We start from the raw sequence: 19,664 nt of genomic DNA, 5'->3' as shown, positions 1-19,664 counted from the left end.
CGTTCCCCTTACCCTCAGTAGCCCATCCCTGCAGCTCCCAGCTGTTTGCTGCTGCCTCTCCCCACCACCACAGCATGCAGCTTGCCAGTTCCAGGAGCTGCCACATAGGGAGGGAGCCCAGCCAGCAAACCCTGGCAGAAATCTGGGGAGCCACATGACCCTGCATGCCCGCCCCATGTGTTGCCCCTGGAAACAGTGCCTCTGTATCACTTTATACCATAAGTATAAATGAGAATCGGACTTGGTCCTGAATTCAGCTTTTTTAACAGCAGAATTTGAATTGTAAACACTTACCCAGGGGAGTTCTCCTTCTCTTTTGTGCTTTCTTATATCAACAAATTACATTTATAGGACCTAGATCCCAAAGCCCACTTAAATCAATGGGAGTCTTTCCATTGCACTCCATGGTTCAGGCTCTTACAATTTAATCCTGATCTCACCCCAGTTTTATTAAATATAACACCACCAGGGCAAGTTCGGTATTCATTCACATCAGCATACATCAAAGTAATCCCATTCACATATACGGAATTACAGCAGATGTGCAGTGTAGCTAAAAACAAACAAACTGGGAGCAGAAATTTGGAAAGTGTGTCAGGAAACCATAGGATAAACACTAAGGCTGACATTTGCTGCTCTGGTTTCTGATTTCATGAGACCAGTTTTGTGTATGCAACTTTCATACCTCTGCCAACAGGACAGCTGGGTAGACAAATGAACAATTTGTATGCAGATATGTGGGATTTGCACACATGCAAAATGGTGTGCACACATTTGGTTGGTGCAGTCTGCTGCATGTATACAAATGGGACCACCCAATCACCATGCAGCTGGTTAAGAGTGCAACCCTATAAAATGATCAGCAATTAAACAGGTATAAACATTAGCAAATGTTGTTCCTTTAAACTAGTTTTAAATGCCAGCATGGCTTGAACATTTTGAAAGGTAATAGGAAGTGCAAATTAACAGAAAAGTGCAACAAAGAGCAATTTAACAGAGAAGTATGGCATCCACTGTCATGAGATTATAATCCGGTCAGATTAAATAACCAATTGACCATAGTTTTACTGAGTACATAAGAGTGTATGATGAGAAGGCATCATTTATATATGCTGGCCTATGTCTATTCAAGGATCTGAAAGTCAGTGGAAGTTCTTCCAGCCTGTTCAAGACTAAACTTTATAGGAAGCCAGTGTAAGGAGTTTAGAGAGAAACTGATTCACTGAGCCAGCCTGGCACACCTATAAAGATATGAATTGTGACATTCTAGATAAACAGAATCCTTGAGCTAATATGATCAGAAGATACACAAAGTAAAAAAATGACAGTAATTCAGACTTGAGAAGATACGGACACTCACTAGGATTCTAAATTGTTCTTACTGAGCAGCAGTGTCAGCCTGCCAATATTTTGTAAATTATGTAGAGAGCTGCATTAGTGATGGAACCACAATGCATATCCATTAGTATATCTGAGGTCAAGATGATACAGAGTTTAAGGCTTTGACCATGTACAGTATGGGCTAAACTCATCATTGTATTTCAAGGGACGGGTATTGTTGTTGGTGTCTATGTATTTATACACGTTATTTTGCACTCATATGGCTCATTTTGTCCGAATCGAAGTTGTGCTTTATAAATAACCCTCACAATTAGAGAGAAGTCTAAACTAGAACCCTGGACCCTTTGTCCCTGACCTCTTAAACTTCCCCAAACATCAGATCTGAATGTTGTGGCTCTGTCATATCTTTAGTTCGAACACCCCTGTGGAATACAAGAGGGGGGTATGATGAGCCAGAGCTAAATCTAAGGACACAAACTCCCTTCCCCTCCCCAAATTTTAGATTGGGAAAGGGCGTTCTGAATTCAAACCAGGATTCCACTTTCGCAGTTGTTCCGTTTCACTATCATGAGATGAACCAACTCCCTTCCCCCCCCCCCACTCAGAACAGTCCCGAATTTCAGTGTTCAAAATCCACCTTTCTGTACATCACTTCTCCTAACATCCCTGTGATTTGACTCAGGCTCATAGATTCTGACACGTCAGGATCTGTCAGTCATATTTAAAACTCCCTCAATTATCGCATTCATCAGTTATCTGACCTTCAGTCCATCACATTCAGACAATCCCTGTTGTAAGGTACTGTTTATCCCCACTTCACAGACAGGGATACCAAGGAACAGACAGATTATGTGAATTGACCAAGGCTATTTGGCAATACGGCAGAAAAACCAACAAGGGATTTCAAACCCCTGCTCTGTATTGGCAACGGGGAAATCATAGAATCATAGAATATCATAGAATATCAGAGTTGGAAGGGACCTCAGGAGGTCATCTAGTCCAACCCCCTGCTCAAAGCAGGACCAATCCCCAACTAAATCATCCCACACCAGGTCCTTTCAGTTCCAACCTGCCTAAGAAAATGTTCCAGTTCCTTAGAGGCAAATGAAAGTGCCTTTTAAACAAAATATACACAGTATAATTCAAAGCATATTAATTGAAAGCATATGACCAAACCTGGCCATCCTTACTCAGGCAATAGAAGTTCTGCAGGCATAAAGACTGTCTGATTCAGCCCATAGTGAATGTACACTGCTAAAAATATGCAAATGTTCCTTGGAGATGACTATTCTAGCACTCTTGACTTTTCTGTAAGAGCAAAATAAAAGCAAGACTAAAACAACAATCAGTTCTGATTTACACTGAAAGCATTCTTCCTCTTTAAGGCATGGAGTCATTTTTGTTGTAAAGAGGTAAAAGAGGCTACATTCATCCTTTATACGTCATGTCAGTGCACACCTGCCAGTTGTTTGGGTCTGATCCTGTAAAAAGATCCATATGCTCACACCTGTAGTCCTGAGAGCATCTCATGGGACTCTGTGTGGGCATGATGTTTGGGTATGTGGATCTGTTTTCAGGATCAGACCCATCTTTTGTTTTATTGGGATAGGTGTGTCCTCAGAACATGAGCAATAGAACGGACAGGCAGAGAATAAGCAGTGTTCTGATTCTGTGACTGCCTCCATTAGTCTTGTATATGAGTAGACTGATGACAGTTGTGCAGTCCTGGAATGGAGCACAGCTTCAAAGTCATGTACTCCTCTGCATCGCAGGGAACATAGTATTCCTTCCCTCCTTAAAGTTTGATTACATTACATTCACATTTAGTGCACATTCCCACACTCAAACATAATTAGCTTATAGTCAGTGTTGTAACAGTGAATACAGTATAACCCTCATGCAAAACAAATAACAGGAGCATTAGAGTTACAAAATCTAAGCATTATAAAGCATAGTAATGACCAGTCAGGGTAATTTTTATAAATATTCCATTAGCCTCACAACTACCTACATTCCATTAGGGACAGTATTGGCATGTAACAATTTACCTCATACACTATGACTTTAACTCTGACCCAGAAGACACGTCTACAAACTGTTCCAACGCTGTGGTGGGACTTTCTGCTCCTAGCTGTTTAGGAAGAATTTGAGGTCATAAATCAACTCTGAGGTTTGTTAAGTAAAAATTGAAACTTCATGGTGATTCTGTGGAAATTTCCTTTCCAAAGACAACCTGCAACTTCTAATAATCACAGAAGAGTTTGAGACTGACCATTCATACTAACATTTTGTAGCTGGGTTATTCTTCCATGGTGTGTTAATTTTTGGTGGCAGCCAAATGAATACAAATACTCACTGGCTGGGAGTATAAAATTAGAACTGGAGCTGAGGCTTGGAACGTTTCCTTGCAGTGATCTACAAAAGGAGTTGCAAGGATAATTTGGTCAAGCAAAGAACTTGTGTGTGCTTTTTCTGACAGTGAACTATTTTGCACAGTTCCTTTGATCTAATTGTACTTATTTTTATAAGCTTGTTTTCATAAGGCCCGATCCAGTTACACCAATGTAAATCTGAGGTAATACCACTGAGTCAGTGTGTTTACTTTGGATTTATGCTGCTGTAACTGAGAACAGAATTTGGCCATGAAGAATAAACCTAATAATACTTTGTATTTCATAGATTCATAGATTTTAAAGCCATAAGGGATCTTTGTTATCATCTAGTGAAGAGGTTGGCAAACTATGGCCCAAGGGCCACATCCGGCCCTCCAGACATTTTAATCTGGCTCTCAAGCTCCCACCAGGAAGCAGGGTCTGGGGTTGGCCCCGCTCCAGCTGGGGAGTTGGGTCGGGGTCTTGCCCCACTCCGCGTGGCTCCTAGAAGCAGCAGCACATCGCCTCCTCCAGCTCCTATGCATAGGGGCGGCCAGGGGGCTCTACACGCTGCCCCCACCCCAAGCGCCGCCCTCCACAGCTCCCATTGGCTGGGAACCACAGGGGTGGTGCCTACGGACAGGGCAGTGCGCAGACCCGCCTGGCCGCACCTCCATGTAGGAGCTGGAGTTGGGGCACATGCCACTGTTTCTGGGAGCTGCTTAAGATAAGTGCCACCTGGAGCCTGACCCCCTCCCATGCCCCAACCCCCTGCCCCAGCCCTGATCCCCCCCCCGAACCCTTTGGTCCCAGCCCAGAGCACCCTCCTGCACTCCCAAACCCTCATCCCCAGGCCCACCCCGGAGGCTGCCCCCCCAGCTGGAGCCCTCCCACCCCCCCCAAACCCCAATTTCATGAGCATTCATGGCCCACCATACAATTTCCATACCCAGATGTGGCTCTCGGGCCAAAAAGTTTGCCCACCCTTGAGCTAGTGTGACCACAGGCCACAGGACTTCATTGAATTAATTCCTGCTTCAAGTCCTATAGCTATGGTTGAACTAAAGCATATATTTTAGAAAAACACCCAATCTTGGTTTAAAAATTTCCAGTGATGGAGAAGCCATGGCAAGTTGTTCCAAAGGTTAACTACCCCCACTGTTAAACATTTCTGTCTTATTTCTAGTCTGAGTTCATCTAGCTTCACCTTCCACCCACTGGATTTTATTATACCTTCATCTGATAAATTGGACACGTCCTCTTAAAAATGTCTTGTTCCAATGTAGGTACTTATAGACTGTGATCAAATTGCTCCTTAATCTTCTCTTTGCTAAGCTAAACAGATGGAATTCCTTGAATCTCTCCCTATAAGGCATGTTTTCTATTCCTTTAATAATTCTCAAGACTCTTCTCTGAACCCTCTCTAAGTTTTCAATATCTTTCTTGAATTGTGGTCACGCAACTGGACATAGTATTCCAGTAGCCATTACATCCGTGCCAGATACAGAGGTAATATAACCTCCCTACTCCTACTCGATATTCCTGTTTATCCATCTAGGGATCATGTTAACCCTTTTAGCCACAGCTTTGCACTGGGATCTCATGTTCAGATGATTATCCATCATGACCCCCAAGTCAAGAGTCATAGAATCGTAGAATCATAGAATATCAGGGTTGGAAGGGACCTCAGGAGCTCATTTAGTCCAACCCCCTGCTCAAAGCAGGACCAATCCCCACTAAATCATCCCAGCCAGGGCTTTGTCAAGCCTGACCTTAAAAACTTCTAAGGAAAGAGATTCCACCACCTCCCTAGGTAACGCATTCCAGTGTTTCACCACCCTCCTAGTGAAAAAGGTTTTCCTAATATCCAACCTAAACCTCCCCCACTACAACTTGAGACCATTACTCCTTGTTCTGTCATCTGCTACCACTGAGAACAGTCTAGATCCATCCTCTTTGGAACCCCCTTTCAGGGAGTTGAAAGCAGCTATCAAATCCCCCCTCATTCTTCTCTTCCACAGACTAAACAGTCCCAGTTCCCTCAGCCTCTCCTCATAAGTCATGTGTTCCAGTCCCCTAATCATTTTTGTTGCCCTCCGCTGGACGTTTTCCAATTTTTCCACATCCTTCTTGTAGTCACTGCTTCCCAAGGTAGAGCCCACCATCCTGTAGGTATGACTTATATTCTTTGTTCCTAGATGTGTGACTTTACAATTGACTATATTGAAACACAACTTGTTTGCCTGTACCCCTGGGTGAACCACGGGCACGGGGAGGCTAGCCCCCGGCCCAGCCCGCCACTTCCACCTGAGGCCCCTCCCCTCCCTCTTCCCTCCCCCGCCGAAGCCCAGAGGTCCCCCTCCCCCCAAACCTGGGCTGCCTGAGCGCCTCCAGCCACACAGCCCTGAGCGGGCAGTGCACACCCCTCCCCCACCCCCCGCAGCCCCATAGTGCCAGGTGCGTAGCATGCAGCACCCCTCCCCACCCCAGAGTGCTGGGTGGGCACTTTCCAACTGATGATTTGTGGTTTGAATGACTAAGGCAGTTGTCATTCACAGCTGATGATCCAACCCACAGATGATGGGTCTGGTTCCTCTTTCACACCAGTATGACTCCAATGACTAATTCACACTGTTGGGACTATGAGGAGAATCAGGTCCAATGTGCAGAATGATTGAATACAACTTGGGAGAGTAGCACAAGTTTCTTGACTTATTTTGCATTGGTGAATGGCAAGACCTACCGCAATGTGTGTTTTAGCTAATTCTGGATAATAGGACTGAGCCACTTTATATAATTGAAAGTGATTCCCTGTCCACTTAAGAATCAAGGATACTGCGGAGATTTTGAGTGTAATATTAATTAGAGATGAGCCTGAGCCACAAAGTCCAGATGCAGATTCAGTTCCAAACTTTCAGGTCTTTGGACCTGAGCTTTTGGGACCAACAAAGTTAGGATCCTGATTCTGATTTAATGTAAAATGATATGAGAGGAGAATCAGGCCCATAAATTCCCCTGTAGTTAATGGGGTCCATCAGCGTGAGACCAATATGGGTACGTCTACACAACGAGTGTCAAGCCATGGCAGCAAGTCACAGAGTCCAGGCGGCCCAACTTGGGCTCATGGGGGCTCAAGCTGCTGCACTAAAGATAGCTGTGTAGGTGCTGCAACTCAGGCTGGAGCTCACCCCTCTCCCTCAGTTTCAGTGCCTGAGCTCCAGCCAGAGCCTCAACATCTTTGCAGCTATTGTTAGCGTGGTAGCAGAAGCCCAAGTCTGTTGACCCGGGCTCCGAGACTCACTGCTGCGGGCTGCAGCTCACTGTGTAGACGTGCCCTATGGGATCCTACTCAGGCACCTTTCTCACAGTTTTAGGGTATTTGGCTCCAAGTTTTTGTTCAGACTACCTCTAATATTTGGCCAGATTCAGCTCCCAGTTAGAGCGGTGTAAATGTGAACAGACTGTACTGAGTCCCACGGAGTCTTTTCACATATGCACCAGTGTGAGAACAGCATCTGGCTCACTGATTCTTTTAATGACAAAATAAAACATATGTGAGTTCAAATAATAGCCATTGCTTATTTTTATGATTAATTTGAAAGTGCTGGTAGGAATTAGATAGCAATAATTTGAAGTAATCATATACCTTACTGGGTTCTAAACTAACTGTAACAGCTCAGAAAAAAGACCTTTGCTCAATGAAGACCTTTCCTCAAACAAAAACCTCAAACACATAAGGAATGAGATGCAGAATAATAGTGAAAACAGTACAGTGTAATTACATGAATCAATAAGCATGTTCTCATCTGGAATGCTGCGTTCAGTTCTGTTCGCCCCATCTCAAAAAGGATATAGCACAAACAGCAAAGGCCATTCAGAAATGAACAATGAGAATGATTAGAGACATGGAAAATAACTCTGTCATGAAGAGACACTGTAAAGATTGGGACTGCTTACCTTAGGAAGGAGACAAATAAGAGGGCGCCATGATAAAGAGATACAAAATAATGAATGTTCTCTCTCATTTTTTACATCCATGTGCAGAATGAATTTTGTTATGAGCACCAATATGCAGGTGATGTGGGGTGGGGATGGGGCCAAGGGGTTGGGAGTGTGGGATGGGGCTCAGGGCTAGGCAGTGGGTTGAGGTGAGGGGGGTGAGGGCTCTGGCTGGGGGTGCAGGTTCTGGGGTGGGGCCAGGAATGAGGGGTTGGGGTGCGGGAGGAGGTGTGGGCTCTGGGGTGGGGCTGGGGATGAGAGGTTTGGGGTGCAGGCTGCCCCAGGGCTGCAGCAGGGAGAGAAGACTCCTGCCAGCCGTGTCTCACAGCAGCAGCCCAGGGCCGGGAGAGAGATGCCTCTCTCAGGCCGCCGCAGCTCCAGGGCTAGAACTGGGGCTGAGGGAGAGGCGCCTCTCCTCATCTGCACAGCCTTTGATCGCCTGGAGGAAACTTAGGTGAGAAGGTAGATCAGGAATTTCTATTCAGCATTCCTCATAATAAGAGAAGGGAATGAGACATTCAATGAAATTGAAAGGTGGCAAATTCAAAACTGATTAAATACTTTTTCACACAACAACGTGCAGTTAGCCTGTGACAGCCTGAGGAATGATGAGTAGGACACTAGTCTTGGACCCTGGAGACCTGGATTCAATTTCCTGCTCCACCAGAGACTTTGTGTGATCTTGGGCAAGTTACTTGGGGATCAGAGTACTGCTCTACCTTACAAGGTTGTAGTGAGGATAAATACATTAAAGATTGTGAGGTGCTTAGATGCTACAGTAACAGGAGTCATATAAATACCTAATCTAGACAGACAATACCATTGTGGCCAAGAGCTTAGCAGAAAAAGATTGGTCATTTCTAAAGAGAAACAGAATTGTAATAGTAAGGATTAAAAAAATAAAATCCAAAGAATTTTGGAAGGGATATAAACTCTCATGCCTCAGGGCATAAATTGACCTCTAACTAATAGAGACTAGGAAGAAGCTTTCTTTTGTGGATGTCCTGCAGGGTTTCTTGCATGTTGCTCTGAATCATCTGGGGCTGGCCACTGTCATAGAAAGGGAATCTGACTAGATGAACCAGCGGTCTTCTCCATTATGGCAATTCCTATGGTTCTTATAATTGATAAATATATGAAGATGATGATTCACGGTGTTGGCAGTAATATTCACTATCTCATCTCATCTTCTGTATTTTTCTATATTAATAATACTAGAGTGGAACCACCAAGATGTGTGTGTTGGATGAGCACTTGGCTAAGCCTTGTTACCACATTTTCATATTGCTGGATCCCCTCTCCATATTATTTGTTACTCTCACTCATCATGTCACGTCTAAAAACCAAATCCTGCCCCACTTTTTCATGTTGTGTAGCATTTACTGAGTTTTATGGGGCTACTCACGTCAGCAAGCACTGCACAGTGGTGGCAGAATGGGGCCCTTAGATTGTAAGCTCCTTCAGGCTGAGACCTTGCAATGTCTCCTTTGAAATGCCCAGTCCACTTTGGGGTGCAATAAAATAATAAATAATATTAAAATAGTTTTAAAATATTTTAAGCTTACTTCCACCCCATCTCATGACACAACAACTCCCATGTTCACTGCTTAGTGAGAACTAGTTCCATAGAATTTATGGTAATAAAATAGAAATTCAACTGCTGAGGACATAAATTGAAAGATGCATGATATAGTAGACTCAGTGCTGGGCTGGGAGCTGGGAACCCTGGGCTCTTCAAGTTACTTAAACTGAGGAGAAAAATCTGAGTTTTCTCTTCTGTTAAACAGAGATGATATTCACTTATCTCACAGTTAATGTTTGTGAAGTATTTCATCAACTGATGCCACTGAGGAAGTGCTACCCTTACCACAGACAACAGATCTCCATTAATTTTATGCATTAATATTAATGGAGATCTGTTGTCTGTGGTAAGGGTAGCACTTCCTCAGTGGCACCAGTTGATGAACTGTAGACCAGTAGAGTTACCAGCCTGACTTTATTATTTTGATTTCTTTGATTTACCATTTCTTTGATTTCCAGGCTGACTTTATCATTTTGATTTCTCTGTTACACATAGTGGCTTTCTTATGAATCTCTCTGCAGCCCTCTTAGGATGAATGTGCCTAGCTGTCCTACAGATCATGTCATTACAAAAGAATCTGATCACAACAGTTTTGAGGGAAGAGTTTGAGTCACATTTGTAAAATGTCAGTGGCTGATATAATATTAGGCTCAGAGAGTGAAATGCACCAGATCAAATCAGCACGTTCAAAAGACATTAAGAAGTGTCTGGTGCTACGTTTTGTTATTTAACTGAATGTTAAATGTTTTGTTATTTAACCTAGATGTTCCCATTGACTGATGCACTGCTAATATTTATTTATGGACAAATGAATTATAATCTTGGTCAGGTCACAAGTGCAAGGAGTTCACTGGTCTCTTCCTAGTCCCAGCTGTGTTGGCACAGGTGATGTCATAGATACATAGCTTCCAAAGCCAGAAAGGACAACTGTGAACATCTTGTCTGACCTCCTGTCTAGCACAAGCCATAAAACTTCCCCAAAATAATTTCTAGAGCAGATCGTTTAGAAAAATATCCAATCCTAATTTCATAATTTGCTGCCCTATAGATAGTTTGAAGGATTACACTTTTATCAGTAGATGTCAGTAAAAACAGATTTCAACATATCACCAACCGTCGGAAAAATATTTCCATTGATAATGGTTGAAATTTTCAGATTGGAAAAATAAGAAAAAGGCTATTTGGGAATTTAGAGTTTGTTTTAAGGATATTTACTTGGATATTTTGACATGTGATGTTGACAATTTCTGTTTTAATGACCACAATGTTTTGATTTTTTGAATCTCAACATCTACTATAATTAAACAGTTATTGTCTAACATGCCCATAATTTCCCGTGAACAATTTAAATTGATAAAAATCAGAAACAATGATTAAAACCCACAATTTTGTGCCATTGTGAAAATTTACATTGATAAAAATTGAAAAAAAATGCTTAAAAATAAACACTGATGTCTGACAAAATTATTTTTAAAAAAAAATCAAATTCTGCCAAGCCCATCTATAGACCTTCAGCATGTTGCTATCCTCTCCAGCCACAAGGGAAATGAATGTACCGCAGAGCTTTATCTCTGAGTTAAATGTCTCCCATGATTACTCCTGGTGCAGTTTACTCCTTGCTGTGGGCAGTGCCTGCGAGCACAATCTAGCCCTTGGAAATCAATACACTTTTCTTCTTTTAATTTACATTTTCATAAGCACTACATCAATTAATGGATATTAATTAAATGTATTAAAAAAGTGACCGTACAGTAGAAAAAAAATTGAGTAAAGTCCCCCAAAAGCTATTAGTAACTGTAATACAATTCCTGCGTTCTTTTAAACGAATTCACCATCCTCCATCCAAGGTTAATATGATAGCAGCTCCATCCCTGGTTGTAGGTATTGTTACTTCTCCCAGATAAACCTTTCCTAATTTTGTTTAAAAGCCTGAACTTATCAGCATGATGTTTCTCTATAAAACTAAAACTGATCCTGCCATAGATGGGCAATCACCAAGAGAAAAGACATTGCTCTCTGGCAGCAGAGCTGTGCCTTTCCCCTTGTGTCTGAATGCTATGTGGTGGATGATGGAGCAACACAAAGAACTGTGGCCAGCACTTGATGACTTGCTGCACCATGTGGTTCTCAAGCAATATTCATCCAGTACACAGCAAGTAGAGTTTACTGCTCAGAAAACTGGTCCCAGATGTGAAATAACCTCTATGTACATGTCTCAGGTCCTGGTGCAGTTATATATTCAGGGTGAATGAAGCCTATCTGATTACAAACTACTTATCGGGGGAACTCATGTATGTTTTTCACATTATCTTTTACAGCTCCCAAGTCTACCTTTTGCCCCACTGAAGAAACCTGGTGGCCAGGCCTGGTTATAATCATTGCAGTATGCTGCACCACACTAGTGTTCCTCTTTGTAGTTGTCATCATTTGCTACAAAGCCATAAAAAGGTAAGACTGTGAGCACCCTGATTGAGCCTACTCCTCAAAGTGCTTTTAGATATTTGGCTGTCATCTTGTGTCCTGGTTTTCTTTCCCTAATTCATCCTGTAACATCACTGCCGTTAATAGCCTGTCTGTGTTTTCATTATAAAGTTTTTATAACCTGACTCTTTTCCTATGTAACCGATGAAGTTCAAAGCACAACTATTCAGTCCTGAGGATGATTAAAATCTGTGAAGTTCAGATTTGAATGGGAACTTTGTCCATAGTGTGAGTGCTGGGATAGGTATCTAGGTTTTGGTCTGGCCCAGCACAGAGGTAGGAGCCAGCTGTCATGTTCAAATCTGGATCCAAGTCCTGTTCAGATTTTCCCCAGAATTCAAAGGTGTTCAGATTTGAGGTTACTGTCCAACACTAATAATAATAATCCCTTAGACAGATACAGTACCCTTCAACTCAAACCCTAAGATACTTCATTTGGGGCTCTTAAACTATCCCTAATTCTAGGTTCCAAATTGTCACTTTGGGACCCAAATGCAGAACTGGGTATCCTAATTTAATTCCATGTACACACTGTATGCAGCAGTCATTTCAGTTGCTACTAGTACAACCTGTCTCTACCATGCCAGCTGCCACTGGTACAGACTAGATCTAGTTAGAAAACAAAAAAACCACTCCTCACCCACCCCCCAAAAAATCACGTTTGTCTCATTTTCCAAGGAAAATGTGGAGTTTTTGGTGAAAAATCAAAAGTTGAAAATTTTTGGCCAAAACCTTCCAGTTTAAAACCAAAAATTTAGATTCAGAAATGCCTTCATGGTGCTTCCTCTTCCTGCTCCTGCTTTCTTCTATGGGCTAGACTCCCAGGCTGGATTATGTCTCCCATGGAAAACCACAGTCTTCCCTCTTACTGAGCTATCACGGTGCCTCAGTGGAGTCACTGGCCATAGACATATGATCTGGCTGGGAGACCCAGCCTGTAGAGAATAATAGGAGCATGAAGCATTACAGCCGCATTTCTGAATGGGAATTTTTTGTTTTTTTGGATGGAAACTGAAAAAAAAAATCAGTTTTCAGGTGTGTGAGTGGTGGGTTTTTTTGACAAAAATAGAAGTTTTCTGCAGAAAGAAGATACTTTTGTGAGATATTTCATTTAGTCAGAAACCCAATGTTCCATCAAAAACAGATGGAAAATTAGCCCAAGTACAGACATCTCAGTGTTGGAACGTTGTACAAGTTTTAAGAGCATCCACAAAAACCTATCCAGCAGATCAGGATAGGAAATGAAGAATAATGTAACAACTTGCAGCCAAAGGGAGGATTCAGAGGGCAGAATGGATTGTTCTGTAGCTAACTTACTTTATTAGTGAGTATACAGAAATCAACTTTTCTTTTTATAGTTTAGCCAAAACCTGTATATTTATCAATTTCAAGGACTTTTAAAACTTCCAGTTTAAATAGCTGAACTGTTTTAGAATGAGAATTTGCAGAGGACTGGATGGCTAATGGAATTGATAATTGGTAAAAAGTTTTGCATCGTTCTAACCCAACCTCAATAGATTAAAAGTTATTAGGTCTCTCATGACTGCTCAGTGGCTTCATTTGAAAAGCATTGGTGGTCTCAGTCCAATTTTAGTGGATAAGGTGTCCGTGTCACACAAACACCCATTTAATTGGGCTAGATAATGCTAAATATTCTGTGAATGATTACTGGCAGAAACGCTGCGGTTGTAAAATACACTCAAGGCAGAAGCAACTCCCCAATTCTACATTCACCAAGCAAGGGATCTCTCTTCAGAGCAGTTATCTCCTGGTGGATGGGAGGGTATAGAAAAGATGTTCACGGCACTGAAGGCTTAGCTACACTTACAGTGCTGTTCTGGTGCAGCCACACCTCTGTAGTGCTTAGTGAAGATGCTACCTACGTCAACTGTAGAGCTTCTCCATCAGCGTAGGTACTCCACCTCCCCGAGAGGCGATAGCTATGTCAACGGGAGAAGCCCTCCCATCAACATAACACTATCTACACCGGGAGTTAGGTCAGTATAACTGCATCACTCAGGGATGACATACCCACACCCCTGAGCGACATAGTTATACTGACATAAATTGGTAGTGTAGACCAACCTGAGTTCAGAGCTGCTGCGTGCCTCCAGAAGTCAGTGGAAAGCCTATGTGCATCTTGTTGCAGGAAGATCTGACAGGTGTTTTCATTTCTCTGAGCCAAATGCTAGTTTAGCTGCTGAGTCTTATGTTAATGATCACATTATTGACAAACACTAAGCTGAGAACTGCTCAAAGGGGAGATGAAGGTCTATAAAAGAGAAGCTCATTAACCGAAATTGGGTATTTTTCAGAGTAACTAGAGCATTTGTCGTCTGTAATGAATCCTTTCAGTAAAAATTATGTTGAATGGATGACCTAGAACTGTTGGCAATATTCCCCAATAGTTGTTGCCTTGATCCTCTTTCAGGAATATTTATTGGTAAGCCCTAGGAAATTAGACAAAATATGAGCTGAAGAAGAGCTCTGTGGAGCTCGAAAGCTTGTCCCTTCCACCAACAGAAGTTGGTCCAATAAAAGATATTACTTTCAACATGGAGACTCATCTGTTATGATTGAACAGCTTGTTTTTTGGAAAGTCTGAGAAATCCCCAACTGTATTTCCTGTTCCTGTTTCACTTACTCTCATCTGTCCAGAGAAAGATAGGAGAAACACAACATTTTTGGGTACGCAAAAGGAATTTAAGGGAATGAACCTAGGTGGCCCTCTGAGGCAGGTTCCATTCTAATATGTTCTCTGTTCCTAGCAGTGTCTTTTCAGTCCTTAGTAACACTTTGTAAATGTGCTTTGTCTTGGTCTTTGTGTTATGAAAAACGTGCTACTTGCCTTTCAAAACCTGCTAGTCCCTCCAAGCCTTCCTCCTCACTATATATCATTATTCATCTTCCATTACTCTTCACTTGGCACCTTCTTTAACATCACAGCCTACACCTGGAACTGAAGCCCACTTCTTGGGCACCAACCAGTCTCATTCCCATACCCACCTGTCTTCAGGAAGCCTTCCAACAGTAGTGCAGCATGGCTTCCTTTCTCATTTGACCAATGTATCCTATACTTCTGTGGCTAAATTAGATTGTGAATTCATTGGGGTATGAACCTGCTCTCTTCAGATAGAGGCACAGAAATCAGAACCACTCATGTTCCAATCCTTGCTCTGACACTGACTTCCTCTGTAGGCTTGGCTGAGCCGTCGGCTCTCTGAGTTGAACGGGAGTAGCTGTGCAGTGGATGCACTGCAGCCAGGCACACCGGGAGAAGTTACCCTAAGCAGCGCATGTCGGGGTGACCCTCGTTATGGGCTTCCCTCCTCATGCCAGTTCAGGCAACTAGAGCCTGTACTAGCGCTAAGAGAGAGCATGGCTTTTGTTCCCTGTCACAGTGTAGCTGATCCCTCTACAGTCAAGTTGGGAAGAGCAGAGGCTCCTTGTACTGCTTCCCCTTGTGCACTTGGACTGGGACTAGGAACAATCTGGCCTTTAACATCTCAATTTCCTCATCTGTAGAACAGGCATAAGAAAATTTACCTACTTCCCGGGGGTGTCATGGGGATGCATTACCTGATGCTTATTAAAGTATTTGAAGGGTACAAGTGTCAAGTATTATTATCATTTCATATGTTCTTTAAAATCTTGCACATGCTTATGGCACTCTAGCATTCCTAGATTGTTAGCTCTTTGGCAGACGGGTCATGTCTTCATGTTTGTACAACACCAGCAAGAGTAGAATCTTGGTCCTGATTGGGGCATCTAGGTATTACGGCAATATAAATATGGATTACTACTACTATTAAACACTAATAAGTCTTACCATTGTAAGGGCAACAGACGCCTGTCGTCAGCAGGGAGGACTGAACCGGGGACCTCTGGAGCTTAGTGCATAAGCCTCTACAGCATGAGCTAAAAGCCAGCTTCCTGTTAGCTAAGGCTGTACAGCAGACTCATTTAACTCTCTCTCTTTCTAAGTGGTCCCAGTGCCACTAGATGGGACAGAACACCACACCCAGGAGGTGTGTGGGTTACATCATCACCATATGTTCCTTGTTTTGTGCAATTAAAACAAAATTAAAAAATTCTAGCTAGCCCATCAGTTACAGGGAAAAAAAAGAAAAGTCTACATAAAAAACATCCACAGCAATTTAACCTCTGATTCCTTAATAAAAAAGCCTATCTGGCATGAGATCAGTCGCCACAGTGCTGCCCAATATGAATTAAAAATACAGATTTATATTTCTCTCAAAGTGTGAAAAAGGGAAAAGTCAGTGGCAGATCCACAAGTGTCGCAGTTCCAGTGGACATTGTTCCAAGTAATCTTACTGCAAGAACCTTCTGGAATCTTGGGCTCCCATTTGGTTGGGCCCACAAGTGAAGTGAGTTGTACAGCCTTCACCATCAATGGTTGCTATGTCGTGTTCGTCTGTACCATGCAGTTTGACATGGTTAGCAGTATTGGTGCTAAGAGGAAGCTGAGCAATGAAATAACAGGAGTCAGATGGGTCTCAGGTACAGTAAGAGTTAAAAGTTATATGCAGGAAAGCTTGGACAGAGATTTATTTGCACAGCGCTTGGTTCTACTGTATTAGTCCCTCACTTTCATAAGAATCATATTTAAAGCAGAAAAAAGAAGAAAAATCCTGTTGTATTGAGACTTAAATCTCATTTGGTAGTTTCAAAGGGCCAGATTCAATCAAACTCAGCCTGGTGTCTGTATGTGTTTGAGAGGAGAAGTGGGGGAGTGACCATTCTCCGTGCAGCAGTAACTCAACAACATTTTTACTGAATATGGATCAAAACTGCATCTCTTGGTTTTGTTTATTTTTAATGCTGGAAGTTCATGAGAGCATCAGTTTTAACTTTTTAATTCACAACATGCAATACAGTGCATTAGTGCTTTTCATGTGAAAACCTATTGCCAGAGCCAAATCTGCACGTTGCTGTCTCACCCTCTTGGCTTCCGTTAAAATCAGTGGAGTTACACCGGTGTAAACTTGACGTAACGGAGATTGTAATCAGTTCCTCAGTTTTCATTTCCATATGTGATCTAATGGCAAAATCTATCAATCAGCTTTAATGCTTAGAACACCACCGAGATGTGCCAGATAAATTATATGCGTAGAAAGACATATATGCGACAGATTTCCAAAGGGGCCTCAAAACAGCCTCAAAAATTGTGAGTGCAGATTGGATTTCTTGCACAGAGTTTTTCACAGCCTAGTTGTGCACCTGAGAAATTTATATCTGTGCATGCAAATTGTGATGTTCAACACCTAATGACTGGCTGTCAGTACGCTATCTGTATATGCACGTATTGTTGGCATGCACTGAGCAGCACTGATGTGTCATGCTTGTAATGCAGTTATATATTTTGTGGCAGCACCGTCATATTTTGGACAGAAAGGACACCTCAGGAATGTTATGTTGCTATTAGTTTCTTTTTATATTCTTGGTGACAGAGCGGTAGATATTTTGTTTAATGAAGGATATTTATCATCTGAAATTATTCAATGGCACATGAAAATTATTTAAGAACTGGTCAAATTTAAGGACTGGCCCTCACATACCAAGAGCAGCCATAACCTGTAACATCTTTCATCCAGGAATTTCTAAAAAATGTACAGAACACTAGTTAGAACTCAGAACAATACATGTAATAGATGTTATTCTATGCGTTTTGCTGATGGGGAAACTGAGGCACGGAGCATTTAAGAGACTAGCTAGTCACACAGCCAGTTATTATTAGTAATGTATTATAATAGCTGTACCAGCATATCTGAGAAAATGAACAGTTCAAATTCGAAAACATTTGTAGTTATTTTTCTAGTATGTCTCTGGGAAGTCCTATAACTCTTTCCCTTTTCCTTGAATGGGTGCATCCTGTTTAGTAAATGCAGATGAGCCAAGAAAAATCAGTAAATAGCTTAGCATGCAGGGAGAGGGACAATGGACATTTGACCCTCCTGGTATTACTCTAATTGCTGGTTGAACTCAAGATATTCAATGTGAGCTTGTTGTCTAAGCAGTACTATGTGGCCCACATCCTCAGTTGGTGTAAATCAATGTAACTTCAATGAACCCAGTGGAGCTATGCCCATTTAAATCATCTGAGGATCTTGTTGGGTCTTAAGATCATTTCTACGTTCCCTTGCAATGTAAGCACCTAGCCCATAGTACAACAGAAAGATTGCAGGGGGAAAGGGGAAATAGACAAGTAAGGAGGATTAAATATTGTTTGGTAAGTAAATAGATGAGATGAGGGAGGGAGGGTGATGCATTACATAATCCTATTCTGTAACTCACTAGTATGGCATTGTCTCACTATAAGAGGACTAAGATATTTATATAAATTTTTTTAAAAGTACTGTTGACTTCTTATGTAAAGTTAAGAGACAGCAGCTGTCTCCTGAGACATGAAGGGAATAGCCAACCTGAACATTCCAAGTCTCTGTGCCATTGGATGCTCCCGGTACTGGACTTTCTAGAAGATGTTTCAGATTATTTTTCTGCGTGTGAAAAGTCTGTATTAAAAATCTACAGCACAACCTCACTCTCTGAGATGACCTTTCAGCAGCCCATTTTGCCCAGGGAAGTGACTTCTCGGGTCTGCTGGATTTGTGGTAGGATGAATAACTCTGATCTCAATTGTATATCAAAGGGTTTGCGGACAAAAAATACTCTTGCTAAGTCAGCAGGAAAAAGCAGGCCCATGTTGGTTAACAAATTCACATAACAGCTGTTGTGCTCATTCTTGTAACTTTGCTAAGCTACAACAGTTACATATACGCTCCATAGCATGGGGAAAGATACTGTAAATACTTACATATGCATTTCCTTAAATAACTGGCACATTCACCTTCAAATCATATTCTAATATAGGAAAACACTATGTTGAAATAAAGTGACTGGTCAGATTTAAACTGACAAACAAGAAAATTCATAAATTAGGTATTCCAGAGGGTCTAATATCCAACATATGACATTTAATACCTTACATGCTGCAGTACCCAGGCCTAACAGGGTGGTTTCAGGATGTACTAAATAATCAAGGGAACCTTGAATTGCCTTTCTACATTTAGCTAAATGAACCAGTGGTACTCAAAGGAAAAGCATGGCTTATTATGGGCTGGACTGAGTAAATGACATAGACTGGAGGCAGAATGTATTCTAAAGTGCAATGGAAAAATATGTATCATCTATTAGAATAGCTTTTAGTAGGTTGATGAGAGGGTTACAATTAATCAACAATGTGGCCAATGCAGGAATATCATTAGTCAAGCTGTGGAAAAAGCTCAAGCTAACTCATCTAGCTAGAAGACTGGGACATAGGACTGTGATGATGGAGATTGTGCAAACAGAAGACAAACCCTTTATGAAAGCAGTTTCTGCCACCCAGAACCCCATTTCCAGGACCCAAAACTAGGTCCCTCCAACATGGAAGGGAGTCAGCCCATAGAAAATGCAGTTCCTCAGGGAGTAATGCTTTGACTCAGAGATGGATTTGGAAGGAAAAGGGAGTGGAAAAGGAATTTGGAAGGATTTGGAAGTGGCCAGAAAATCAAAAAACCAGTAAGTCCTAGAAAACATATTATAGCCTGAGTACCTCAGGGTTTTCCACAACAAAGTTCATCTATAATTTTATGGGCATCATAAATGGATTGGCTGAGTGCTCTGCCATCTTTATTCACAGCAAAAAGGACAAGGGATGTGTTGCTTGGCTTGTATTTCTAAGCACTTCACTATGGATTTAGTCTCCTCTTGCGCCTGGGAGTCAGGTTTGTGGTGGACCCACTGATCACATACTAAATATTCTGAACAACTGGACAACAGTCTTACTCTCGGCTTGAAACCTCATGCAGTGTCATTTTTACCTGTGA

At 42.0% G+C, this 19,664-nt stretch overlaps 1 protein-coding gene across 1 annotated transcript in view; it reads left to right on the top strand.

The window, feature by feature from the left end:
- The window catches only part of PRIMA1 (proline rich membrane anchor 1), a 76,909-nt gene that overhangs the window by 39,849 nt on the left and 17,396 nt on the right, over window positions 1–19,664 (top strand). The window contains exon 4 of the mRNA XM_073350705.1: window positions 11,613–11,742. Within this exon, the coding sequence (XP_073206806.1) occupies window positions 11,613–11,742 (130 nt within the window). The remainder of the gene's footprint in view (window positions 1–11,612; window positions 11,743–19,664) is intronic.

The sequence above is a fragment of the Lepidochelys kempii genome, chromosome 6 (genome assembly GCF_965140265.1).
Source record: "Lepidochelys kempii isolate rLepKem1 chromosome 6, rLepKem1.hap2, whole genome shotgun sequence".
In the NCBI taxonomy this organism is placed as follows: domain Eukaryota; kingdom Metazoa; phylum Chordata; order Testudines; family Cheloniidae; genus Lepidochelys; species Lepidochelys kempii.
Note: the sequence above shows the minus strand (reverse complement) of the source record. Positions and strands in the feature narration are given on the sequence as shown.